The sequence below is a fragment of the Carcharhinus amblyrhynchos genome, chromosome 6, assembly GCF_965287045.1.
Source record: "Carcharhinus amblyrhynchos chromosome 6, sCarAmb.v2.hapA, whole genome shotgun sequence".
NCBI classification, from domain to species: domain Eukaryota; kingdom Metazoa; phylum Chordata; class Chondrichthyes; order Carcharhiniformes; family Carcharhinidae; genus Carcharhinus; species Carcharhinus amblyrhynchos.
The window spans coordinates 95,624,615-95,652,429 of record NC_137329.1 but is presented as its reverse complement, the minus strand read 5'-3'; the positions used below and the strand labels follow the sequence as shown (position 1 = coordinate 95,652,429).

The 27,815-nt window shown below is 43.2% G+C and overlaps 1 protein-coding gene across 1 annotated transcript in view; it reads right to left on the bottom strand.

Moving 5' to 3' along the window:
- LOC145344365 (chromatin remodeling regulator CECR2-like) overlaps nucleotides 1-18,886 on the bottom strand; it is a 77,585-nt gene extending 58,699 nt beyond the window's left edge. The window contains exons 1-3 of the mRNA XM_080191491.1: nucleotides 18,863-18,886; nucleotides 16,642-16,736; nucleotides 1,432-1,615 (exon numbers count right to left, since the gene is read on the bottom strand). Of these exons, the coding sequence (XP_080047617.1) occupies nucleotides 1,432-1,615; nucleotides 16,642-16,736; nucleotides 18,863-18,886 (303 nt within the window). The remainder of the gene's footprint in view (nucleotides 1-1,431; nucleotides 1,616-16,641; nucleotides 16,737-18,862) is intronic.
- Between the last annotated feature and the right edge of the window lie 8,929 nt (nucleotides 18,887-27,815).

Below are 27,815 nucleotides of genomic sequence, written 5' to 3'. Positions count from 1 at the left end.
CACCAATGCCCTATACAGCTGCAGCAAGACCTCCCTACTTTTATATTCAATCCCCCTCGCTATGAAGACACAAGTCAAATCATGGAATCAAAGAACAGCTATGCAGAAGGAGGCCATTCAGCTCATCGAGTCTGCCCTGACCACAGTCCCATCCAGGCCCTATTCCCTAACCCCATGTATTTATACTGCTAATCATCCAGACACCAAGGGGCAATTTAGCATGGCCACTCAACCTAACCCGCACATCTCTGGACTGTGGGAGGAAACTGGAGCACCTGGAGGAAACCCACGCAAACAAATCAAAATATAAAAGTCGTACACTTTAAAATCCTAAGCAAATTCCACCCATCAGTATTGCCCAAGTGACTTACTAAACCAACCTATGCATCAATATTGTCCAGCACTGTCCAAGTGACTTGCTAAACCAATCTGATTTTAAAGATAACAGATGATTAAGTGTTTTGAAATATGTTAGTAACTACCAGGCATCATGACAAATCATAATCACCACCACACCATGCACAAGCACAAAGAGAACAAATAAATTGTCCAAAAGAAATAATAGAGCATAGAGAATTGGAGGATTCCAAAGCACAGACTCTCAGTTAATATTGTGGAACAGGTAGAAAGATTTACTAAACTGACAAGAATGAAAGGGTGTTAACCTTTTTTAAAAGAGCTCTTCCTGTTTTAGCAAAGGTGCATATAAGATCTGATAGACATGACCAAGATTATGAGGGAGTTTCATTGGTTAATACTAAGCTTATAACCAGCATACTTGCATTTATGGAGGCACAGATTTTAACAAGAGGGGTCTGAACTTTCCTAAAACTACAGAGGGACTATTGAAAATATGTGATGCTTTACCAAAAACAAAGAGGGAGCAGAATCCATAATAACTGCAAAAAGGAATGTGAATGGATGTTAGAAAAGAAAGAAAGGATTCAAGGATTTTTGAGAAAGCGGCCACAAGCTTGATTGGTCAACTGTTCTCTCTTGTGTGCTGTCAAAATTCAATGACGGGAGAGCACATGAAAAATCCATAGGTGGGTTTGGGTTGAAGAATCCCAGACTCAGCTTTAATAAGCAGCCTGAAAGATTGATAGAGTTGTGGCAGATCCAGAGGGCTATAATGTGTGGAGGATATTTGAACAGGATGTTTCCACTTTTTTGCTACTGTTGAGCTTTAAGAAGTCATGACTCATGCAGAACAATTGCAAATGGTGCGCCAATGCTTCCAATCTGTGCTCATAAAGGAATAACGATCTCTTGAGTGAAGAATTTGAGGGGCGAGGGGCGGGGAGACACTCTGCAGGAGTGAATGACTTCAGAGAATGGGAAAATGAGATAAGAGGAGAAAACTGGCTCTGTAAGTAGTTAGTTTCAGTACATAGTGTGAATTAAGAACCACCCCTTCATTTAAAATGATACCTTTAAAAGATCAAACACGTCATCTGCATCCAATCTGTAGTCACATAACCTGTGCAACAACTCAACACGTAGACGAATGGGTAATTCTTTGAACTTGGTGTTTTTCAGTGGGTTCGGCCTCCCTTCCTCAAGTTCCCATCGATGTTTAATAATATCTTCCAGGTACATGTCACAACTGTCTGGTCTGGGGAATAAGCACATCATTAATAGGGAAAGAGGGTTTTCAATATACAAAGAGTAAATTTTCCACCTTTACTTTGCTGGTATGTAGTAATCCCCAGGATTACATAATATAGTGTCTGGACATAAGATATATGGTACTGAAACTGGCCATTTGGCCCAATCATTCCATGCTGGCAGCCTCCTCCCATCTTTTCTCATTTAAATCTACCATCGTGATCATCTATTCCTGATTCCTTCAAATGCTTGCCTAGCTTCCCATTAATACTCTCAGTCACACTCTTTGGGAATGAGTTCCACATTCTCATCACTATTTGGGTAAAGAAGTTTCTTCTGCATTCCCTATTGGAGTTCTTGTGACTGTGTACATACTGGGAAGTGACATTCAAGTAAATGGACAGAAAATGTGAGCAATCCACACATACAACATCTTGGCAGGGAAGGCTTCATATTATATGCTTCAAAGACAAAATATGGGCAGGATTTTACAGCCTCACTCATCCTGAAGCTGTAAAATCCCGCCTGAGGTCAACAGACCTTCCTATGCTCTGCCCTTCACCTGCTCCGATTCACGTGGCGGGCAGGCGGGCCTGTAAAATCCTGGCCAATATCTCCAAAGTATGTTATTTATGAAGCATTTCCCATACTGTTAAGTGATTTCATTTTTTTAAATAACTGTATTTATGGCAAAAGGCTTTTTAGCAGATAAGTGCTCTTAACATGTAGCCTGGGCAGTGCAGTAACATACTTTTTGATTTATTTAATATGTTGCACCATGGGACAACATAGCTTAAAAGTGAGAAAGATACTGGGAAGTGTAACCAGACCAGTCCTCTCTGAGGGAGGAGTAGACTAGTATCACTGAAATGTATATCCTGCTGTTCTGAGGGTTGGATAAGCATGTTAAGTGTGGGTAATTTCCAAGAATAAGAAGAAAAGGCAGGAGATAACTCTTATCGACTTCATTTCATACCTGCAGATTTCATAGCATTTCAGTGTAGACAGACATATTAATTAGATTACTGGATACTAATCCCACTTTAATGAAACCACCTATTCAAGGCCATGTTTGCCAAATGTTAAGCCAATCTACCCAACTGTGATAAAACATCATCTGGAATTTTTATTTCATAATGGAAGCAGCACGTGCTAGGTTAAAACAGGTCACAGAGGGTTAAAATCAGTCATGGAGAGCTCCATCTTGCAAGTTGGAGGCAATTCACATTATGTTAGCATTCAAAGGTGTCACTTCAGAATGCATTGTTGCTGAGAAGCCCTTTGCGAGACCCTGCTGCTTAGGTGTTGTCCTATTCAATTTACTCAGCATGAGATTTCAGTCACAGACGGTCAGGCTACAAGTCTCCACATTACAATGGAATGCAAATAGTATTTTCCTTATCAACTGTAGGTGAAGAAAGAACAAACTTTTATTTGCACAGTTCTTCGATGCTTCCCCCAACTGCTTCACATTCAATAAATTCTCTGCCACACAAAAAAAACCACTGAAACAGATTTCAACATATTCTTAAAACAGACACTAGATATTTCAACAGAAGTTCTGGGACAGATTCTAATGTTAAAATAACGGTGAGGGTAATGGTGTTCATGGGCAAAAAATTTCTGGCAAGTATCAGATAAGAATATAAGAATAGGAGCGGAAGTCGGCCACCTGTTCCCTCAAGCTTGCTCCACCATTCTTTAAGATCATGGTCGATCTGCTACTGTTTCAATTCTACATCGAGCAGCACAGTGACACTGCAGCTTCACAGCACCAGAGACCCATGTTCAATTCTGGCCTCAGGTTTGTGTAGGGTTTGCACGTATTTGCATGGGTTTCACCTAGGTGCTCCTGTTTTCTCCCACAGACCAAAAATGCACAAGTTAGGTGGATTGGCCATCCTAAATTTTTTTTTATATTCATTTATGGGACATGGGCTTCGCTGGCTGGCTAGCATTTATTGTCCATCCCTAGTTGCCCTTGAGAAGGTCATGGTGCGCAGCCTTCTTGAATTGCTATGTTGAAGTCCATGTGTTGTGGGTTTACTCACAATGCCATTGTGTTCAGAATTGTAGGATATTGACCCAGCGACAGCGAAGGAACGGCAATATATTTCCAAGTCAGAACAGTGAGTGGCTTGGAGGGGAACTTGCAGGTGATGTTCTCATGTATCTGTTGTCCTTGTCCTTTTAGATAGAATGGTTATCAGTTTGAAAGGTGCTGTCTAAGGATCTTTGGTGAATTACTGAAATGCATCTTGTAGATAGTACATACTGCTGATACTGAGTGTCAGTGCTGGAGGGAGTGGATGTTTATGGAGGTGGTACCAATCAAGCAGGCTGCTTTATCCTGGATGATGTTAAGTTTTGAATGTTGTTGGAGCTGCACTCATCCAGGCAGGTGGGGAATATTCCATTGATGTCCTGACTTGTACCTTGTAGATGGTGGATAGGCTTTGGGGAGTCAGGAGGTGAGCTACTCACTGCAGTATTCCTAGCCTCCGACCTGCTCTTGTAGCCACTATGGGACCATGACAAAGGTAAATTTTCCTTTTTCATCCTTCCCAGCCCATGTGCGGACTTTAACAAGTCTGACCGCACCATCCTCCTCTGCCAGTGCCTCTCCACTCTCTGTCCAGTCTGGTGGGACTGGTTCCATTCTTAACTATCTCATTGTAACCAGAGACTCACTTGTAATGGATTCTCATCCTGCTCCTGCACAGTGGCCTCGCGTGTTCCCCAGTGTTTGATTCTTGGTTGCCTTCTATTTCATGGCGATGACCTCATCCTAAAGCACGGTGATATTTTTCACCCAGCTCTACCTCACCACCATCGCCGTACTACTTGCTAAATCAACAGGCTGCTGATCTGAATAGGCAGAAATGTCCTCCTATTAAATATTGGGAAGACTGAAGCCATTGTTTGCAGGCGTCATTCCAACCCCATTCCATGTGACAGATTCTCCTCAGCAACAGCCTGAGATTAATTTAGTTTGTTTGCAACTTCAGTGTCACATCTGACCTCAAGATGACCTTGTGATCTCATATTTGTGCCATCACAAGGACAGCCTATTTCCACCTCCATAACATTGCCCAACTTTGCCCTTCCCAGCTTATCTGCCTTTGCCACTTCTAAATCGAGTATGCCAGTGCTCTCCTGGCTGGTCTCCCACATTCTACCATCCTTAAACTTCAGGTCATCGAAAACTGGTGCCTATAACCTAACTTGCACCAAGTCCTTTTCATTTCTCATCCACTTTTGTTGATTGACATAAGTTTATACTTATTTATTATTGTCACAAGTAGGCTTACAATGACACTGTAATGAAGGCCTTTGTGAAAATTGCCACACTCTGGCACCTTTTTGGGTACAGTCTTGAATTTAAAATTCTCATCCTAGTTTTCAAACTCTCCATGGTCTTGCCCTTCCCTTTTTCCAGCCCCACAACCCTACAAGATATCTGTGCTCTTCCAATTCTAGCCTCTTTAATGTTTGCAACTATAATTGCTCTATCAATGATAGCGATGCCCTTAGTTGCCTACACCCCAAGCTCTTGAATACCCTCCCTGGACCTCTCCATCTCTGTACCTTTCTTTAAGACAATCCCTAAAATCTTCCACTTTGACCAAACTTTTGGTCATCTGATCTAATATCCTCTTGCGGTTCACTTTCGTACTTGGTTTTATTATGCTTCTGACAGAGCTTTGGGGTGTTTGATTGAGTTAAATGTGCTACAAGTGTACAAGTTGTTGTTAAGTTTCCAGCCCAACACGACCCTTGGTTCCCCTTTATTTTTATGCTCATTGTCCCTTGCTATTTGTTGCTCCACTCCAGTGGATTAGATTTCTTGACTTTCTGACAGTCTTTATCCCATCCTTCACAATCAAGATTATCCCCTGTTTTTCCATTTGCCCTATGTACCCTGAAACATGTAGTTGAAACAACGTTGGTCACGTTGCAACCTTATCTCCAACTCTTTTGTTGAAAATCTAATTAGTAGTTAATTAACTACTGAGGAATAAAATAAAAGGGACTGCCACTTAAAGGGAAATTTGGACAAAAACAAATCTCAAAAGAAACTTAGAATGTCCAAGCAAAATATGATTGAACAGGTTAATAATGTGCCCCCAGTCCCTGTAATGCCCAATGGGCGTGGGAGGCTTCGGTGGTGCCCGTGGACACTGCATGCTCCCTCTCAAGGGACACCCAGCCATGAATTTAGCCACGGATGAGGGACAGACAGTTAGGCCGGACTACCCCCTTGATCACACGCTGCCTAGAGCTATTGAAAGCCAACTGCACCTGGTATTCCTAGATGGTCGCCCATCCAAGTACTAACCAGGCCTGAGCCTGCTTAGCTTCTGAGGTCAGGCCTTTTCAGACTTGGATCAAACCTATTACTTTCTATTTGTGCATTCAGGGTGCAGGAATTAATGCCAATATTTCAAAGTTGCTGTCTTCGGTTGCATCACAAAATGGCATTCCTATAGTACCATTGGCATGAATTGAACGCCCTGAAGTTGCTGTACTTGTGCAGTAGATAGGAATTAAACGCAGCACAGTCTTGCCATTTCAAATGAAAGTATCCTTTTAACGATGCGATCATATTAATAAATATTGCCAGGCAGCCTCGCTGGCACTGGAAAATAACTGTTACCAGCGTGGAATCACATTGCTTCAGGTATTAGTTGTTGGGAGATTTTGACCGGCACGGTAGCACACTGGTTAGCACAGTTGCTTCACAGCTCCAGGGGCCTGGGTTTGATTCCTGGCTTGGGTCACTGTCTGTGTGGAGCTTGCACATTCTCCTCATGTCTGTGTGTGTTTCCGCCGGGTGCTCTGGTTTCCTCCCATAGTCCAAAGATGTGCGGGTTAGGTTGATTGGCCATGCTAAAAATTGCCCCTTAATGTCTTGAGATGCATAGGTTAGAGGGATTCGTGGGTAAATGTGTAGGGATGTGGGGGTAGGGCCTGGGTGGGACTGTGGTCGGTGCCAGATGTCCTCTTTCTGCACTGTGAGGTTCTACGATTTTAAAATGGTCAAATTTTGATTTGGCTTATTTTTAAAAAGACTTTTCCTTTCTTTTTTGAGTGTGGCGACTCTGGGATTTTCACAGTAACTTCACTGCAGTGTTAACGTAAGGCTAATTGTGATACTGAACTCTGAATAAAACTCTGAAATTCTTATTGGATACTGATTTCATGCATTCGAACTCATACTTCCTTCTCAGCCCTTTCGTTAGTTATTTCTGAATCCTTTAGTCAGATTGGTTAAAGAGACAGGTTTTTCTGTTGCACTATTGACTCTAGTCCCAGATGCCTCGTATTCCTCACTGGATCGTTATCAGCTTGCATCTGAACGGGGAAAGATGCTTTGAATTGAAGGATGCGTGGGCAAGTCTAATTAATAGCAGGCATCATTAGATATCCCGCTCCAGCAAAAATCCGGTTCATTAAAAGAAACAAGCAGGGGAGAGATTCATTAAGATGAAGGGTTCATGTTCTCCTGTCAACATTTGATGATTTTAAGAATAGCTTTTTGATATGCAATCACCATAAAGGAGCAGCCAGCCTGCCCATATCAAGGCCCCACAAATAGAAATGAGGTGAAAACACTCATTTTATGGTTTCTGTTCAGTGAGATGTGCATTGACAAGGACATTGCAGGAATATTTTGTCTGTTAAAGAGATTCACAAGACAGACGATCTTGGTTTCGCATCACAAACTGAGCAATGGCAATTTCAACACTGCACCAACAGTACTACTACACTACTACTACCACCTTGAGTGCTGGCCTAGATACTGACATCACATCATGGAGAAGCTCTAACTCAGTCTTGCTTTGGACTCAAATTTGACGCCCATCGACCAACCCTAGCATCTTGCCGGCGCCAAAAAATAATACAAGAACAAACTTGTTGCAACATTTCCACATATAAATAAACATTTGCGTGCATTATGAACATTTCAATCTTTACTATTGTCTCTTAGAGTGAAGTCTAAAACTGTACAACTTTCTTCACTTGCTCATTTGCAACTTTTGACCTTACCAAAGATCTACAACAAAACATATTTACTGACTGTCCACTTTTATTTTGTCATCTTGGCCTTTGGTTCAAGCACAAAAATCTTGACATACCCTAGTGCAGTAGAGAGGGAGTGCTACTCTGTTAGGAGATCTTAGCTACTGGATGAGATGCCCATTGTCTCAGGTAGAAGGCAGTCTTTTGAAGATAAGCAGGGGAGTTCTCACTGGTGACCTGACCAAAATTCCCCAACCAAAGTCACAGAAGTAGCTGATCTAAATATTAGATCTAAACATCAGTGGCACAATGGTTAGCACTGCTGCCTCACTAGGCCAGGGACCCGGGTTCAATTCCTGGCTTGAGTCACTGTCTGTATGGAGTCTGCTCGTTCTCCCCATTTCTGCACGTGTTTCTTCCAGGTGCTCTGGTTTTCTCCCACAGTCCGAAAGACGTGCTGATAGGTGCATTGGCTAAATTCTCTCTCACTGTACCCAAATAGGCATCACAGCGTGGCAACTAGGGGATTTTCACAGCAACTTAGAATCTAAGAATTCCTACAGTGCAGAAGGTGGCCGTTTGGCCCATCAAGCCTGCACCAAAACAATCCATCCAGGTCCTATCCCCATAACCCCACATATGTAACTGCTAATTTCCCTGACATTGAGGGGTAATTGAACATGGTCAATCCACCTAACCAGCACTTCTTTTGGACCATGGGAGAAAATCAGAGCACCTGAAGGAAACGCACACAGACTCGGAAAGAATGTACAAACTCCATACAGTCAACCAAGGCCAGAATCGAACCCATGTCACTGGCATTGTGAAGCAGCAGTGGTAACTACTGTACCACATTTCACTGCAGTGTTTATGTAAGCCTACTTGTGATACTAATAAATAAACTTAAACATTACAATATTGCTGTTTTTAGGAACGGCACAGTAAGAAGTCTTATAACACCAGGTTAAAGTCCAGTGGGTTTATTTGGTAGCAAACACCACTAGCCACCTGATGAAGGAGCAGCAAGCACTCCAAAAGCTGGTGGCGTTTGCTACCAAATAAACCTGTTGGACTTTAACCTGGTGTTGTGAGACTTCTTACTGTGTTTACCCCAGTCCAACGCCAGCGTCTCCACATCATGACTTTAGGAGCAGCTGCCACATTTCTCACTTCACAACTATGACAACATTTCAGAAGTGCATCACTACCTGCAAGGTGCTCTGTGGTCCCTGAGGTAATGAAAGGCAAATCTTTGCTTTCTTAAAATTCTTTTGCTGGATACTGCAACCATTATTTTTCTTAGTTCTAATTGGATCCTTGCATACTATTTCTTTGTTTTTAAACAGTGTTCTCTGTGACATCTCTGTCATTACTGGGCTTTCATGGGATTCTATTCTTGATCCCACTCTCTTCCTGTCTGTACACTGCAGCTGTTCAATCACTGACTCAGCACCACCTTCACAAGGACAATTCAGGGTGAGCAATAAATGTGGGTTCTGTCAGTGACACCCAAATTCCAAGATCAAATTTCAAAACCCTTTTATCATGGCTTCATTATCCCCTGTCACAACCCACCCAACCATCCCACAGATTACTTGTAACTGTCATTGTAAAGACAGAATATTGTGGCTTAGTAGCTTTGCTGTTGTTTTGTGTTTGGTTAATGTAAATCGTCTATCAATTCAGTATTGTAAAAGGTGCTTAGTCACCCTCCTTCACTCCTTTTCTCATCATATCACAGTTCCCACCCAGAGACCTGTCATCTGTTGTATATCCTAAGCTCCTCTATCATTTACAAAATTACTAAAGCCAGCTGTGATCACAGAATTGTTACACTGCAGGAGATGGCCATTTGGCCCATCATGTCTGCACTGGCTGTCTAAACAAGTGTCATGGCTTAATGTCATTTCCCTGCCTTTTCCATACACCCTTGCACATCTGTTTCCGTTCAAATAGTCATCTAATGCTCTCTTGAATGCCTTGATTGAACCTGCCTCTACCACACCTCCCGACAGTGCATTCCAGACCCAAAATACTCATTGTGTGAAAGTTTCTTCTCACATCACATTTGTTTCTTTTGCAAGTCACTTTAAATCTGTGCCCTCTTCATAGAATCATACCATCACAGAATCCCTTCAGTGCAGGAGCAGGCCATTTGGCCCATCAAGCCTGCACCAACAACAATCCCACCCAAGCCCTATCCCAGGAATCCCTGCTAATCCCCTGACACTAATGGGGCAATTTAACGTGGCTAATCCACCTAACCCTCACATCTTTGGATGGTTTCCTCCCACAATCTAAAAAATGTGCTGGTTACATGGATTGGCCATGCTGAATTCTCCCTCAGCGTACCTGAATAGACGCCAGTGTGGTGAATAGAGGATTTTCACAATAATTTAATCGCAAGGTTAATGTAAGCCTATTTGTGACAAATAAATAAATTTTACTTTGTGGGAGGAAACCCATGTAGATGCAGGGAGAGCACTGTGCAAAGTCCACACAGAGACCGAGGTTGGAGCTGAACCTGAGTCCCTAGGACTGTGAGACAGCAGTGTTAACCACTGTGCCACCATGCTGCCCTTGGTCTAGGTCGTTTTACGAGTGGGAATAGTTTCTCCTCCAGCCCTCTCTTGATTTTGAGCATCTCTATCAAATCTCCTCTTAGCCTTCTACTCTCCAAGGAGAACAATCCCAACCTCTCCAATCCATCCTCATAATTGAAGTTTCTCATCCCTGGAGCCATTCTTGCCCATTACAATATAAACCTTATCCGCCCAGTTTCGTGCTCTTTACAATGGGCCTTACTCAGCTAAATCTCTACAATAACTCCATGGAGGCTTGGCTCCGTCACCAAGTTACTTTATTTACACCATACCATCTGTACACAGCCAGCTCTCCAGTTGCTCCCTGCTGAATGCAGGCTGGGAGTCTGACACAGCTGCTTTAAATAGGGAGCATGAGGCTCCCTGATCTAACCATCAATTAGGATTCATCAGGTAGTTCTTTTTGTGGAATATTTTGGTTGTTGTGATTTAAGATGTGGAGAAAAGGATGCATCTTGCTGTATTGGTCAGGCTGCACTGTTGCACCTATTCATAGGTGCTATCCCACTACTGAACAGCATGAGGGCTTAGACCTGCTCCGTTTCCAGCCTGGGCTGGTTCACCCCTCCTGCTCCAAGAGATGTCTTGGAACACCATGCGGATACTGATTTTAGTGTGGACACCTGATTGGCACAGGGGACAACAGCCCAGAACTCCTGAATAGGACTCATCAGATAGTTCATACTCTAGCAAGCCAGGCTAGAGCCTGGCTGAAGTCATCACAATCTCATTCATTTTGTCAAACGGCATTTACTTTGTACCTTGACATTTTCATCTCTCCTGAGAGTGCAACATCTTCTGAATTACTCTGCAAGCCCTCGCTGAGGACCAGATCTTCACTACACAGGCGGGTAGCTCGAGCTGGGACATTTAGCAATGTGCCGAAAGACCTTGGCAAAAACTGACATATGGACATTCCGCTCCTGGGACACAAGAAGTTGCTAAAGTCAGGTTTTCTCCCACAGTCCGAAAGACGTGCTGATAGGTGCGTTGGCTAAATTCTCTCTGTGTACCCAAATAGGCACCAGAGCGTGGCAACTAGGGGATTTTCACAGCAACTTAGAATCAAAGAATTCCTACAGTGCAGAAGGTGGCCATTCGGCCCATCAAACCTGCACCAAAAACAATCCATCCAGGTCCTATCCCCATAACCCCACATATGTAAATGCTAATTTCCCTGACATTGAGGAGTAATTGAACATGGTCAATCCACCTAACCAGCACTTCTTTTGGACTGTGGGAGAAAACTGGAGCACCCGAAGGTTAAAGTCAGGCCTCACTGCCCTGGAAACAGAGCACAGGCAGCCATGGGGTCTGTGAAAGAGTGCCACGATGGGCTGATTTAAAAACCCATCTAGTTTCTCTGGGATTGTCCCAATCTTACGCAAGCTGTTGGCAGTAGCCCTCACATCTTGGGCAGAGTTCTCCAGCTCCGCTAGTCTAAAGCTGGAGATTCCTGCCTGACTGTCAAAAATTAAAGTTAAGTTAAAGTTTATTTATTAGTCACGAGTAAGGCTTACATTAACACTGTAATTAAGTTACTATGAAATTCCTCTAGTTGCCACACTCCGGCGCCTCTTCGGGTCAATGCACCTAACCAGCATGACTTTCAGAATGTGGGAGTAACCCACGCAGACACGGAGAGAACGTGCAAACTCCGCACAGACAGTGACCCAAGCTGGGAATCGAAACCATGTCCCTGGTGCTGTGAAGCAGCAATGCTAACCACTGTGCTATGGTTTCACATTGTCCACACCTGCCTGCTAAAATTCCAGTGGCGGGTGGGATGGGAGAATTCCGGCCATTGTGTCCTCCTTCCTCCTCACACATGGCCTCTCACACTCCGACACCTGTTCATGTACACTGAGGGAGAATATAGCCCGGCCAATGCACCCAACCAGCATGTCTTTTGGACTGTGGGAGGAAACCGGAGCACCCGGAGGAAACCACACAGACATGGGAGAATTGTAAACTCCACACAGACAGTGACCCAAGCCGGGAATTGAACCTGGGTCCATGGTGCTGTGAGGCAGCAGTGCTAACCACGGTGCCATCTCCTCATGCCCCAGTTGTTGGCTAGCTGCTGGATCTCCTGCGCTTTCTCTGCCCACCATGTGTTTTTTAGATGGCAGGTTTTTTTCCGGACCTCAGCCTTCAGCTGTCAGTATAATTGCTTTCTCACTGTCATGTAAGGCTGCAGTTTCAAATTCAGCAGTTCATCAGCTCCTAGACCTCCAGGTCACTCTCACTGAAGCAGTCTTGATGTTTCCAGCTTGAGTGACCAAGCATCTCTTCGCAGATGCTGATTATGGAGGTTTTTATGGGCAGATCAGGCACTCAGACCACATGGCGTCTCTGGGTCATCAGTTTGGCAGTGAGGTGCTGGCTGAATAACGCTCTCTTATCAGGATCTTTGAGTGCCTCAGTGTTGATTTTCCTGCAACATTCTTTCTCTTGCCATTGCTACTTTGGTGCTATATCAGTGTTCATCACAGAGTGGATTAGACAGTGATCATCCAGCAGTCATTGGCTCCTGTCCTGGTACGGGTGGTCTGTATATTTGTGCAATCCCTCGCTCAGATGATGGGAATCAGTGCTTGGAGTGAGGGTGGAGCCATAAGGCCTTTACTTGTCTCTTTGACGGAACATGGTATTGGCTATGACAAAGCTGTGTTCGAGGCATTTTGTCAGGAGCAAGATACCTTTGATATTGGACTTCCTTCCTTCCTTCCTCCTCCTCCTCTTCCCCCGGTGACCAGTAGTCCTTTCCAGCTCCAGCACTGAAGTCGTGAAGGAGGGTCAGCTTGTTGACGAGCTAAGGATTTCTCGAGGCTGGAGTAAAATTCCTCTCTGGATTCAGTCTATCACTTTCAGTGTTAGGGCGAATGCACTGAGGACTGTACGGCACTGCTTCTAGGCTCGGGTGAGACAAAGGGTCATAAGGCGCTCATTTATCCTGGAAGGGTTCAGGGTCCAAGACAGCCATCTAGTTTGTTTTTAATGATGAAGCGAACCCATGGAGGCGATGACCATCTTCTGGTTTACCTTCCAGGAAGAGGTGGGACTGCCACCTTTTTTCCTGAATCAAAAAACAGAAAATGCTGGAAAATCTCAGCAGCTCTGACAGCATCTTTGAAGAAAGAACAGAGTTAAATTTCGAGTCTGAATGACTCATTGTTAGAGCTGATCACTGTTCCTTGGACCTAGTTCCCTGGCTTTCCCCTGCCTACCGGGGACTCACTGAGGATGACACTGTCAATGTCCCAGGCAATGATAGTAGTATGTGATTCTGGTTTGTTCCCGTTAGGGTTGTCCATGAGGGTCAGGATGTTCCAGGTGCCAAATTCCACTTCAAGTGATGGGAGATGCCTACGATCGAGTCCTTTTAATGTAGCTGGTCATTACACACCAGCTGCCACATGGGCTTGATGGAGCAAGGCTTTGGTCAAGTGGTAATTGATCCAAGACAGCTTGGGATGAGGCATTGCTGTATAGACCTAGAACAGACAAGCACACATATTCCTACAGCCCTTCTTCCCACAGGACCGACTTCTATTGACATGGACAAGTTCAACAGTGGCAGGTAGATTGGTGTGAAAAAGTTCTGGTAGGCTTTTTTCTTCTTGTATGTTCCCTCAGCACCTTCCAATGTCCTTCAGGGCTCAGCCAGTAGTGGAGCTACTGAACCAACAATGTCTTCCATGCCCCCAGTCACCCTCAATGCTTTTGTCAAGCGGTGTTCAACATGGAGGAAAACTGATCCATCAGCTGAGGAAGAGTAATAGGTAGGTGGTAATCAACAGGAGGTTTCCTTGCCCATGTTTGACCTGATGCCATGAGGTTTCCCGGGGTCCTGAGTCAATATTGAGGACACTCAGGGCAGCCTCTCCAGCTATAGACCACTGCACTGCCACCTCGGTTAGACCTGTCCTGCCGATGGGATAGGACAGATCCAAGGACTGTGACATTTGGGACATTAGCTATAAGGTATGATTCTGTAAGTATGGCTGTGTCAGATTTGACTGGAATCACAGAATTCCTCGAGTGCAGGAGGAGGCTATTTGGCCTATTGAGTCTGCACTGACAACAATCCCATCCAGGCTCTATCCTTGTAACCGCACATAGTCCCCCTGACACTAAGGGACAATCCCACTCAGACCTGTTCCCTGTAACCCCAAGTATTTACCCCACTAATCCCCATAACCTACACACCTTGGGACACTAAGGGGCAATTTAGCATGGCCAATCCACCTAGCCTGCATGTCTATCAGATTGTGGGAGGAAACCAGAGCACCCAGAGGAAACCCATGCAGACATGGGGAGAACATGCAAACTTCACACTAGTCTGTGGGATAGCTCTCCAACTTTGGCACAAGCCTCAAGCTGTTAGTAAGGGGGACTCTGCAGCATCAACAGTACTGGATATGGTTCCTAAGTTGATACCACATGGTCCATCTGGCTTTATTCCTTTTTGCTTTTTCTGAAGGGTTTGGTGTAACTAGGTGGCTCAGCCCTTTCAGAGGGCAGTTAATAGTCATTCACATAGCTGTGGGTCTGGAGTCACACATAGATCAAATCAGATAAGGATGGCAAATTTCATTCCTATATGAATGTTAGCGAACCTGATGGGTTCTTGAACAATGATAGCATCGTGGCAATTCTAGCTATCAATTTCAGATTTATTAATGAATTTAATTTAAATTTCACTGTGGTGGGATTTGAACCCCTGTCTCCATAGCAATTGCCTGGGCCTCTGGATTACTAGTCCAGTGACATTCCGATGATAACTTCATCTTGCCACATGAAGCAATTTCCATTATACAGCAATACAGAAGAGACTCCAACCTGACCATAATTAGATGCAATACCATTTGGTGAAGCTAAAATAAGTTCAATGAGGAGTTGGTGGCGTAGTGATATTGTCACTGGACTGGTAATCCAAAGACCCAGGGTAACGCTCTAGGGACCTGGGTTCGAAACCCAAAGTGGCAGACGGTGAAATCTGAATTCAATAAAAAAAATTGGAACTAAAAGTCTAATGATGACCATGAAACCAGTGTCAATTGTTGTAAAAACCCATCTGGTTCACTAATGCCCTATAAGGGGAGAAATCTGCCGTCCTTATCTGGTCTGGCCTGCATATGACTCTCCATCCATATCAATGTGGTTGACTCTCAAATATCCTCTGAAATGGAGGGCAGGTAGGATTGGGCAATAAATGGTGACTCAGCCAGTGATGCCCACTTCCCGTAAAACAAACTTAAAAAAATGTGAAAAAGTGTTAAAACTTCTGGACATTGCAAAATTAAAACAGAGCTTATTTAACATTCCAAGAGTCCAGACATGCAAGTTTATAATTAGCGAGTTGGATGTGCAGTCAACTACAGACATGTTGCCTCCCACTGGCTAGCAAACTGGATGCACAACCTGGCAGTATCGGCAGAGTGCTGCCAGATGGGGATCAATCAGTAACTATTTGAATAATTCTTTTAAATTTAAAATAAAGCCTAACATAGCTTATGCTTGTAGCTGAAAAATCTCCTCCCTCCCCCAAAGTTTACAGCAACACAATTAAAAAATATACCAAAAGAAACAGCAATAAAAGGTCTGCCCAGTCATACAGAAGAATACAAAGCTACGCTCTGAGGTGAGCTTGCTATCAGCACAAGACCATCAGGTCATTCCTATCTGTGAAACAAGGATGTCTGTAAGTCAGATTTCAAGTTCAGGATTGGAGTTGATGCGTTGGGAAGTCCTCACTGCTGACCAAGTGTGGAGACAAGCAGTCAGGGTGTGGATAAAGCAGAGGAGAAAAGAAATGACCAGATGGTGGAAGAGAGCCCATCAGAAGGAAAACCCTTCAGTTGACCTCAGGCCAACACTATTCAGCTGTGGAAGGGACTGGCACACGTGACTCAGCATCTACCGCTACACATGTCCAACACAGAAGTGACATACATCCTGGGCGTGGAGTCTCTCGAGATGGAGGGATGCTTCCTCCTCACTGCTTTTACCTTAAAAATGATCAAGACAAACTGCAGAATTACAAAGCCTGGCAAACTGGGAGAGCTAATGTTATTCAAAAAAAATTTCATACAACCCATAACCAGCAATCAACATGAAAACCAAAATCACTGATTTACAATAGTGAAGCTGAATTTCACTTTGCTATAAATAATTTCCAGAGTTCTGGTAACGTTTCATGGAACAAATTTTATGATGGTTATTTTTCCTCAATTGGGACCTAATTGAAGCTTTCAAGAAAGCTATCAAAAGTTGCCCATCTTTTGGGAGTTTCAAATCTGAATCGTTTTCCTGGCGTGTTGTATGAGAAACATTAACAATGGCACCCTTAGATCGCAACCATTCTCTCAAAAGGGAAACAAGAAATGTTTTTTGTACATACGTGATGTCTCGGCGTTGGTAGCAGCCTTGAAGCAAACAAGCAATCAGATCATCCAGAAAATCAACATCATTTATCAGGAGAGCCTCTTCTAGTTCCTGGTAAAGTGGGGAGGGGGCGTAGGGAGAAAAAAGTAGCACAAGTTCAAACATTGTAAATTGTATAAATTGATGATACAGTTATAGAGAGATTGGGTGTCTTGAAACTTTTCTCATATTTGCAATATGGACAGAATTCTTTCAACACATGATCCTGTTCCCATGCCCACATGTCTGTCCTTGGCCTGCTGCAATGGCTAGTGGCGTCTGCTACCAAACAAACCTGTTGGACTTTAACCTAGTGTTGTGAGGCTTCTTACTGCTGCTGCAACGTTCCAGTGAAGCTCAACGCAAACTGGAGGAACAGCATCTCATCTTCCAGTTAGGAACATTTCAGCCTTCTGGTCTCAATATCAAATTCAACAACTTCAAATGATTTGCTCTATCCCACCTCGGCCCTCTCTGTTTTCATTCTATTTTAATTAGTTTTTTTCTGTTCTCTACCTTTAATTTCTTTATGGTCTTTCTTCATTCCCCCCCCCCCCCGCCTTATCCCCTTCCCTTACCTTTTCTCCACCACATTCCCCCCCACCTCCCCCCGCTTATCCCTTTCTACGTTCTAACTTTGTACCATTTCCTCCCCCCTTCCCCCAACATCTTCATGTGTCACAGTTCACAGCTTCTCACACCCTCTATTTTCTCTGTGGCCAGCTATCAGCAGTCTTTTCCCTGGTTTCTATAGCTATGACTCATCTTCATTCCCCCACCCCTGCAGTATAAATATCTCCCACTTTCTATGCCTTTTAGTTTTGACAAAGAGTCACCTGGATTTGAAATGTCAACTCTTTTCTCTCCTTTCTTTTGGCTAAGATCAAGTGTAGTATTGACATGCTGTACTTGGTTGAAGTCATTAGGTTACATTTTAGCTTCATTTGAAGCAATTTTTAAAAGCGGCGTCTCGGCCTTTTGGCTAAGATGCAAATGAGATCAATCATTGGAGGAGAAGCTACACCTACTCCAATCAGCTTGGATCATGTAGATCAAGCCCAAGACAGGAGGTGAGAGCCCTGTCTTGTCAGCTTGGATCGGGAATGTCTCAACTCGTTGAGACTCTGAATTCGACTTGATTGGATTGAATTGGAATGAAAACAAAAGAAAAAAAACTCCTTTTTCTCCTTACAAATGCTGCCAGACCTGCTGAGATTTTCCAGCATTTTCTCTTTTCGACAGAATTCAGAACTGATATCACTCCATGAGCTACTAAACTTTTGAAATTCTGTTTGCGTGAAACTCCCATTAGCAGAAAATACAACACAGAACAAGAGCAACATAGGAAATAGGAGAGAGATTAGGCAATTTAGCACTTCGAGCCTGCTCTGCCATTCTATATGATCATGGTTGACCTCCAGCTCACCTTAACTCCACTTCCATGCCTCTTCCCCATAGCCCTTTATCCCAATTGAATACTTACTGCTATAATGTGGAGAGGAGGGAAATGGTTGAACAGGGTTGGTTGTGGAAACCATACATGGGGTTCCAATAATACCAGACAAGTCATAACTGGTAACTCAAAATAATCAAATTGCTTGCGGTGCCTATTTCAAAATTACAAAATAGATTTGGCTGTAAAAGAATGCTGGTTTGTGTTTTTTGTGGAAAAGTGGATGGAACATTTTTGATTTGATTTATTATTGTCACATGTATTAGTATACGGTGAAAAGCATTGTTTCTTGCACTCTAAACAGACAAAACATACTGTACATAGGGAAGGAAAGCAGAGAGTGCAGAAAATAGTGTTACAGTCACAGCTAAGGTATAGAGAAAGATCAACTAAATGTGAGGTAAGTCTATTCAAAAGTCTGATGGTAGCAGTGAGTCGGTTGGTACGTGACCTCAGATTTTTGTATATTTTTCCTGATGGAAGAAAGTGGAAGAGAGTATGTCCGGAGTCCTTGATTGTGCTGGCTGCTTTTCTGAGGCAGCGGGAAGTGTAGATGGAGTCAATAGATGGGAGGCTGGTTTGAGTGACGGATTGGGCTTCGTTCATGACCTCTTATAGTTTATTGCTATCTTGGATACAGCAGCAGCTGTACTGTGATGATCAAAATATAGAAACAACAAAAATTCCAGAGTCTCATGCATTAACCCTGTAATTTGACACGTGCAATCACCATCAACAAACGTACTTGGCAATACTGTTCGGACGCCATTTTGACTTTTCTCCAATTTTCTCCCTAGCCGCTCTTTTCTTTCCCTTAAAATGGTAAATTATTCTGGTGTATGATTCCTTCAAAAGTAACAGCTCTCAAGTGTAATATCAAAGTGGCCTTAATGCGTGAAATATGAAAGCATTTGTCACCGTATCTGGTCCTAGGAACAATGGTGGTGGAACTCACGGGTGTGAACAAGGGCACCCAATTGGAGTTACTAATTAGAGATAAGGGTTAGGAATCCGGCCAATATTTCCTTCTTTTTAAGTGAATCTAAATATGCTTCCTCATTACTATCTCAGCAGATCAAGCCAAGGGTATCCTGTTTACATAAGACCAACATTTAACTATTGAGAGGAAGACAGGGAGTGGAGATACCTACTAACAAAATCAAGGGCAAAATCTTTGTTTGCAGCTTGCCTTTCGTGAACCCAGAATATATGAAAGTACTTGACAGCCAATTGAATATTTACTTCAGTGTCATTATTACTATAATGTGGAGAGGTGCGACAGACAACTGCCCACAGCAAGGTCCCATGAATAATGAGATAAATAATCAGAATTTGATAATACTGGTTAAGGAATAAATATTAACTGAAACAGAAAACTCTGGCCAGGATGGTAGATAAGTTCTCAGCTTAATAGCAAAAGATAGCACTTCTGATGTCAAACTTAGTAGATAAGAGTGCTCTGAAATGGAGCTGGAACACACTTACTATCCAACAGGGTGTCATGGCTTAGTCACAGCTGATATTTTTGGAAAAAATGTCAATTTTTTTTTATAATTACTATATCTCACAAAGCATTCGGTCAAAATCATTGAAAGTGACATTACAGAGCAGATGGTTCATGAATTCATGTCTTCTGTTACCTTTTGGGTCACTTGATTTTAATAAATTAACACTGCGTAGATAGAATATCTAGACTTCCCTTTTACCTGCTGTCATCCTTTCAGCCTTCCATGAATCCAGCAGTGTTTAAAGTATCCTGACATGACAGATTATTTGGCACATCATAGATCACAGAGTTCATAGAATCCCTACAGTGCAGAAGAGACCATTAGGCCGATTGAATCTACAACAGGTCTCTGACAAAGTATGTTATTCAAGCCTTCTCCCCTGTCCTAGCCCAGGTTATCCCCAAGCATTTACCATTGCTAAGCCCATCTAATCTACACATCCTGGGCCAGTAAGGGGAAATTTAGCCTGGCCAATCCACCCAACCTGCACATCTTTGGAGTGTGGGAGGAAACCCACACAGACATGGAGAGAATGTGCAAATTCCACACAATCACTCGAGGCCGAAATTGAATTGGGTCTCTTGCGCTGTGAGGCAACATTGCTAACCACTGTGCTGCCATTACGTTGGATCTGATGCAAGACCACCACACAAAAGAGAATTAAAATCTTTGTTAAAATGGAGACATAGAAAACATTCCTCAAATCCATCAAAGCCTAACCAGAAAATAGCACTATCTACCTTCAATCTACATTCAACATGGTAGACTGTTTAAGCGTCACTTAAAATGACAACATGCAAAAATCTAATTAAGAAACGAGTAAAATACATCTCAATGTTAGTGTATTAAAGAGTGCTTAGGAACTGATTTGTTAATAATGCAGCAGGTTCCATCACTTTCAGTTAAGCTGAAGTGAGAGGATAACCTATTGCATTTGTTATCAGGGGATGGCATGGTGGCAGTGGTTAGCACTGCTGCCTCACAGCACCAGAGACCCACGTTCGATTCCTGGCTTGTGTTGCTGTCTGTGTGAACTTTGCACCTTCACCCCATGTCTGTGTGGGTTTCCTCTGGGGCTCTGGTTTCCTCCCATAGTCCAAAGATGTGCGGGTTAGGTGGATTGGCTTCGCTAAATTGGTCCTTAGCGTCAGCAGGACTAGTTAGGGTAAACTCATGGGGTTATGGGGATAGAACCTGAGTGGGATTGTGGCCGGTGCAGATTCAATGGGCTGAATAGCCTTCTTCTGCACAGTAGGGATTTTATGATTATTGTGTACAATACTTGGGAAGCGGAGGCCAGTTTAACTAACAGTGGTCTAAAAGCTCAATGTGCCTTGGTTTGCCTTCTGCCAGAGGGAGTTAAAAAGCAGGGGAGGGGGGCTTTCAAAAGTGTGGTTCAGAAACAATGTGTGGCTCCAATTGTCCCCTTGCCTCTGGAGTTGAGGTAAGAGTTTGGGAAAGGAGCTGGAAAGAATTTCAGAAGTCCATTCATTTCTCAAACAAAGCTGAGATCAGAAACTCACTGGTGTGTAGAATTTTAGGTATGAATCACACCCCTGCATTCTGGAGTACTACCAGTTACTCATTCAAACGTAACTTCCGGATTTATCACTTCTTCCAAAATATCTACATCTGGTGTCATGCAGATGGACCAGCTCAAAAAAAAATGACTCAAGTGTGAAACAATAGCCAAGTTCAAAAACCTCCCTCAAATTTATGTCTGGAATGATTAATTTTGGATAGGGCACTGGTTAAAATAGTTGCGTGTTCTTCTCAAACCTCTTATCCAAAAGAGGGCAGCACGGTGGCCAGCACCGCTGCTTCTCAGCACCAAAGTTCAATTCTGGCCTCAGGTCACTGTCTGTGTGGAGTTTGCACTTTCTCCCCCTGTCTGTGTGGGTTTCCTCCAGTTTCCTCCCACACTCCAAAGATTTATTTATTAATCACAAGTAGGCTTATATTAATACTGCAATGAAGTTACTGTGAAAATCCCCTATGTCCGGGTTAGGTTGATTGGCTATGCTAAAATTGTCCCTTGGTGTCAGATGGATTAGCAGGGTAAATACATGGAATTACAGGGCTAGGGCCTGGGTGGGATTGTTGCCGATGCAGGCTCAATGGGCCGAATTACTTCCTTCAGCACCGTAGGGATTCTAACTTCATAGAAGTTCAACTCCAAGTCACTCACCATTGGAATTGTATCATCATCCCTTCACTGGATCAAAACTCACTTCCTAACAGCATTATGTATACACCTTAACCACATGGACTGCAGTGGCTCCAGGCAGCAGCTCACCAGCACCTTCATGAGGGCAATTAGGAATGAGCAACAAGTAATGCTCACATCAGAATGTGAGAAGTGTCAAACTCTCTCAGTACTACACAGAGTGCCAACCAATATTATGTGCTCACGTTCATAGAATCAGGATTGAACCCACGACCTCCAGAGACAAGAGTGATTAATGCGTCAAGTTGATACAAAAATCAAGCAGTTGGAGGCAGATGATAGTTAAATACAAGGAGCAAATTGAGAAAAAGGAAATGCATTTTATTAAATCACAGAAATATTCATCTTTTGACTCTCCTTTGACCAGTGTTCATCGGTTACATGGGAAGACAAAAAATCAGGGCAGGAATAGTCCATGAGGAATATTGAGCCTGCCCTGCCATGCCATACGATCATGGCTGATCTTGCGTTTCAACTCCATGTTCCCCAACTGCTTCCCATGTCCCTTAATTCCTCAAGGCACCAAAATCTGTCTATCCAAACTTAAATATGCTCAACTATGGAACACCCCAGCCCTTTGGGGATATAGAATTGCAGAGATTTACAACCTTTTAAGTAAAACAATTTCCCCAATCTCAGTCATTATCCCAAGACTGTGCCCGTATTGTAGATTCATTGATAAGTAGAACAATCTCTCCGTGTCTGCCCCATCAAACCCTTTCAGAATCTTACACAGTTACAATGCGATCACACCTCATTGCTGTAAATTCCAGAGAATACAAGCCCAATTTATTCAGCCTCTTATTATAGGACAACCCCCTTAACCTAGCGACAATCTAGTGAACCTTCACTGTATTGCCACTAATGAAAATATATCTTTTCTCAAACGCAGGAGACCAAAACTGCACAGATGTGATCTCAACAAACCCTGTAGAACTGTAGCATGATGTATTTGTTCTTCTACATTTGCCAACTTCCAATCTGATGGTGCTGTTCTCAAATTTAAAAACTGCAGCAAGCACGTCCACTAATCCTGGGGATTTGCCAGATTCTTGTCTCTTAAATTTCTCTGTTTTCTGCTAATGTTCATTTCCTTCATTTTTAATTCCCAATTTTGCTAGTGTGAAAGTTGTGTTTTCTGTTGTGAAGACAGACAAAAGTCCCTACAGTTCAGAAGAGGCCATTTGGCCCATCAAGTCTGTACTGACAGAGTATCTTACCCAGGCCCTCTCCCCCACCCTTTCCCTTTTACCCCACACATTTACCATGGCTAATCCATCTAACCTAGATATCTTTGGACACTAAGGGACATTTTGGTATGGCCATCTTTGCACATCTTTGGACTGTGGGAGGAAACCAAAGCAACTGGAGTAAACCCATGCAGATATGGTGGAAATGTGCAAACTCCACATAGGCCCAAGGCTGGAATTGAACCCAGGTCCCTGGAGCTGTAATGCAACAGTGCTAAAACTGTGCCACCCACATATTATATATTTCCCACTGTTCATTTACCTTCATACCTTATAGATATTTACCTAATTCATTTTAACCAGTTCTCCCCTCATTCCCATGGCTTTGTTTAAGAATCTTGATTTTGATTAGAACATCACTTTCAAACTTAACATGCGATTGAGTGTTGTGGTCATTATTTCCGAGTGATATTACTATTTAACCTGCTTCATTACACAGTCTATAAGGTAACATGGCCATAGTCCCAGAAGAGAGGGGAAAGCTGACTGGTGGTGATTTGATCTGAGGATCACTACACCTCGGGCAAGGGACAACGTTGAGAAGGTGGGGCCTTAATGAATAACCTCAGCCTGTAAGGGAATTGAACACATGCTGTTGGTGCACAGGCCAGTTTTTCAGCCAATTGAGCTAATTCGATCCCCTTCAATACACAATACTAGATCTAGGAATAGCTTTATCCTGAGTTAGTCCCACAATGTACTGCTCTAACATACTGTCATGAAAACAGCCCACAAACTCAACTTTTAAACTCTTGCCAATTTGATTGCCCTAATCTATATGACAATTAAAGTCGTAAGAACTAGGAGCAGGAGTAGGCTATCTGGCCCTTCGAGCCTGCTCCACCATTCAATAAGATCATGGCTGATCTCTTTGTAGACTCAGCTCCATTTATCCGCCCGCTCACCATAACCCTTAATCCCTTTACTATTCAAAAATTTATCTATCCTTGCCTTAAAAACATTCAATGGGTAGCCTCATCCACAATTATTACAATTATTGCCTTTGATACAAGCTTCAATAATTTTTTGCTGCACGCTTTGCTCAATTATATCACTGTTGTTAGGGGGATTATTAACTGCTCCCACCAGTGTTTCCTGGCTCTTGCTATTTCTAAATTCCATCTATACTGATTCTTCTCCATGAGAAGCCCAGATTCCTTCTCACTAATGCCCTTATGTTATCCTTTACAATCAGGGATACCTATCCTTTTTTGTCATTCCATCCATCTTTCTGAAATACCATATATGTTGGAATTTTTATTTCCCAGTCTTGATCACCATGTAATCATGTCTCTGTAATGGTGATTAAATCAAAATTATTTATCTCTGTTTATTCCACTTGTTTGTCTATCTTACTGCAGATTCTCCATGCAATCAGATAAAGAAACTCCAATTTGTTTTTCTTCTATTCCTTGCAATAATCATATTTGCTGAAGTACACTTTTTGTTAAATGCCCAGTGCCTTCCTGTCCCACTTCACTTGCCCTTACAAGATGGCACAGTGGTTAGCACTGCTGTCTTACAGCGACAGGACCCTAAGTTCGATTCCCAGTTTGAGTCACTGTCTGTGAGGAGTCTGCATGGGTTTCTTCCAGGTTCTATGGTTTCTGAAAGTCATGCTGGTTAGGCGCATTGGCCATGCTAAATTCTCCCTCAGTGTACCCGACCGGGTACCAGAGTGAGGCAACTAGGGGATTTTCATAGTAACTTCATTGCAGTGTTAATATAAGCCTACCTGTGATACTAATAAATAAACTTTTAAAAAATCCTCTTACCCATATCACTATACTATTCCCATGCTTCAAACTCTCTTTGGGTTTCTAAAAGTCCTTCACTCCATCTGTGTTCATTTAAAGCCTTGCCCACAGCCCTTCTCATACAGTCAGCTAGGATGCTGATCCCAACCAGGTTCAAGTGAAGCCCATCCCAACAGAATAGTTCCCTCCTCCCCATATACCGATGCCAGTATCTCATGAATTGAAACACTTTCATCCTACATTACTCTCTGTGCCACACATTTAATTCTCTAATCTGTTTGACCCTCATGCCAATTGATGCGTGGCTTAGGTAACAATCTAGAGATGATTGCTTTTTATGTTTTGCACTTTGATTGGGACCCTAACTCCTCACATTTTCATAGCAGAATATTATTCTTGGGTTTACTTGTGTAATTGGTTGCCAGTGGACCATAATAACTGGATCGTTCCCCCTCCCACTCCTAGCTCCTCTCCAGCCACGAGGCGATGTGCTTAAGCCTGGCACTGGGCAGGGAACAAATGCAGACCACAACTGCAGGGAACAGCATCTATCTCCTGACTGTACCATCTTCTATCACCACCACATTCCTCTTCACTGCCTCCACTTGATTGGCATCATTCACCATGGTGCCATGCTCAGTCCCCTCATCCACACAGGTAGCCTGCACCTTGTAGGACAAAATCAGGGGCTGAGGGTCTACCTACTGGTTCTCATACCTGCATGACTCACATTTACATCCACCAGTCCCTCAGGTTCTGCCCAGCCTATGGGGTGAGACCACCTCCCGAAAGCGTCCAGACAACTTTCTACAAGCAGTGCCTGTAGCTTGGTCTTGAGCTCAATGACTCTGAACTGAAGCGCCTCGTGCTGCAGACATGTTTGCCACACAGGATGCTAATGAACAGAAATATCTACATTCTGCAGTCGCAACAGAACACCTGAGCTGCTAATTTTATTGTGTGTTAATTGATTTCTTTTTCTTTATTAGAATTAATAAATGCTACCATTCACAATTCATCATGTCAATAATGCAACCAAACTAGTGTTACCAATAAAACTTCGATTTGCTTTATTATTGTCACATGTATTAGCATACAGTGAAAAGTATTGTTTCTTGCACGTTAAACAGACAAAGCATACCGTTCATAGAGTCTGAAAGGAGAATGTGCAGAATGTAGTGTGACAGTCATAGCTAGGGTGTAGAGAAAAATCAACTTAGTGCAAGGTAGGTCCATTTACAAGTCTGATGGCAGCAGGGAAGAAGCTGTTCTCGAGTCAGTTGGTACGTGTCCTCAAATTTTTGTATCTTTTTCCCGATAGAAGAAGGTGGGAGAGAGTCCAGGGTGCATGAGATCCTTGATTATGCTGGCTGCTTTTCCGAGGTAGTGGGAAGTGTAGACAGAGTCAATGGATGAGAGGCTGGTTTGTGCGATGAACTGGGCTTCATTCACGACCCTTTGTAGTTTCTTGCGGTCTTGGGCAGAGCAGGAGCCATACCAAGCTGTGATACAATCAAAAAGAATGCTTTCTATGGTGCGTCTGTATAAGTTGGTGAAATTTGACAATGACTAATAGATGTACTGATTTTGAAAGGTAAACAAACAAAATATTCACCAGATAATCTCCGTGCTGTTGAATGAACATTTGCCTACGTGACCACACTGAAATGAACTCCAACTTCTCACTAGGCACTGCTTAAACTGAACTGTCACCTCACATTCTGCGTAGTTTAAACCAAACTGTGGCCTCTCTCCCGTGCTGTTTTACTTCTCACCTCTCTCTCCATGCTGTTTCAAATCTCGTCTCCCTCTGTTGTTTAAGCTGAACTGTCACGTCTCTTTCCCCACTGGTTAAACTGAATTGTCACCTCTCTCCCCCTACTGTTTAACCTGAACTGTTGCCTCTCAACATGCTGTTAAAATTAACTGTCACCTCTCTCTCTGCGCTGAGAAAAATGAACTGTTGCCTTTCTCTCTCTGCTGCTTAATCTGAACTCTCGCCTCTCTCCTCGTGCTGTTTAAACTAATGAAGGGCAAGTGACAGAAGTGTTAGTGAGGGATCACTTTTGGACCAGTGACCTTAATTCTATTAGTTTTAAAGATAGCTATTGAGAACGAAAGGTTTGGCCCTAAAATTAAAATTTTAAATTGAGGAAGACCAATTTTGATGGTATAAGACAGGAACCCTCAAAGGTTGGTTGGGGGAGTCAGTTGGCAGGCTAAGAGATGGCTGGAAAGTGGGAGGCTTTCAAAAGTATGTTAACCAGGGTTCAGGGTAAGCACACTCCTTTTAGAGTGAAGGGCAAAGCTGGTAGAATTTGGGAACCCTGGACGACTCAGGATATTGAGGCCCTGATCAAGAAGGAGGAGGCACATGACATACATAGACAGCTGGGATCAAGTGGATCCCTTGAAGGGTATAGTGGGTGTAGGAGCAGAGATGAGAGAGAAATCAGGATGGCAAAAAGGGGACACGAGATTGCTTTGGCAGATAAGGCAAAGGAGAATCCAAAGAGCTTCTATAAGTATATAAAAGGTTAAAAGAGTAACTAGGGAAAGAATAGGACCTCAAAGTTCAACAAGGTCATCTATGTTAGCGATGGAAAGGTGGTAGGACTGGAGGGTCTCAATGACATTATTGTCACTAGAGAGGCGGTGCTCGACAGACTGGAGGGACTGATTGTGAACAAGTCCCCAGGGCCGGATGGAATGCATCCGAGGGTTCTGAAAGAAACGGCGGAGGTGATAGTGGATGCCTTGGTGGTTATTTTCCAAACGTCGCTGGATTCTGGGGAAGTGCCAGAAGATTGGAAAACGGCTAATGTTACGCCGTTGTTTAAGAAGGGTGGCAGGCAAAAGGCAGGGAATTATAGGCCGGTTAGTTTAACGTCTGTTGTAGGTAAAATGTTAGAAACCGTCATCAAGGAGGAAATAGCGAGGCATCTTGAGGGGAATT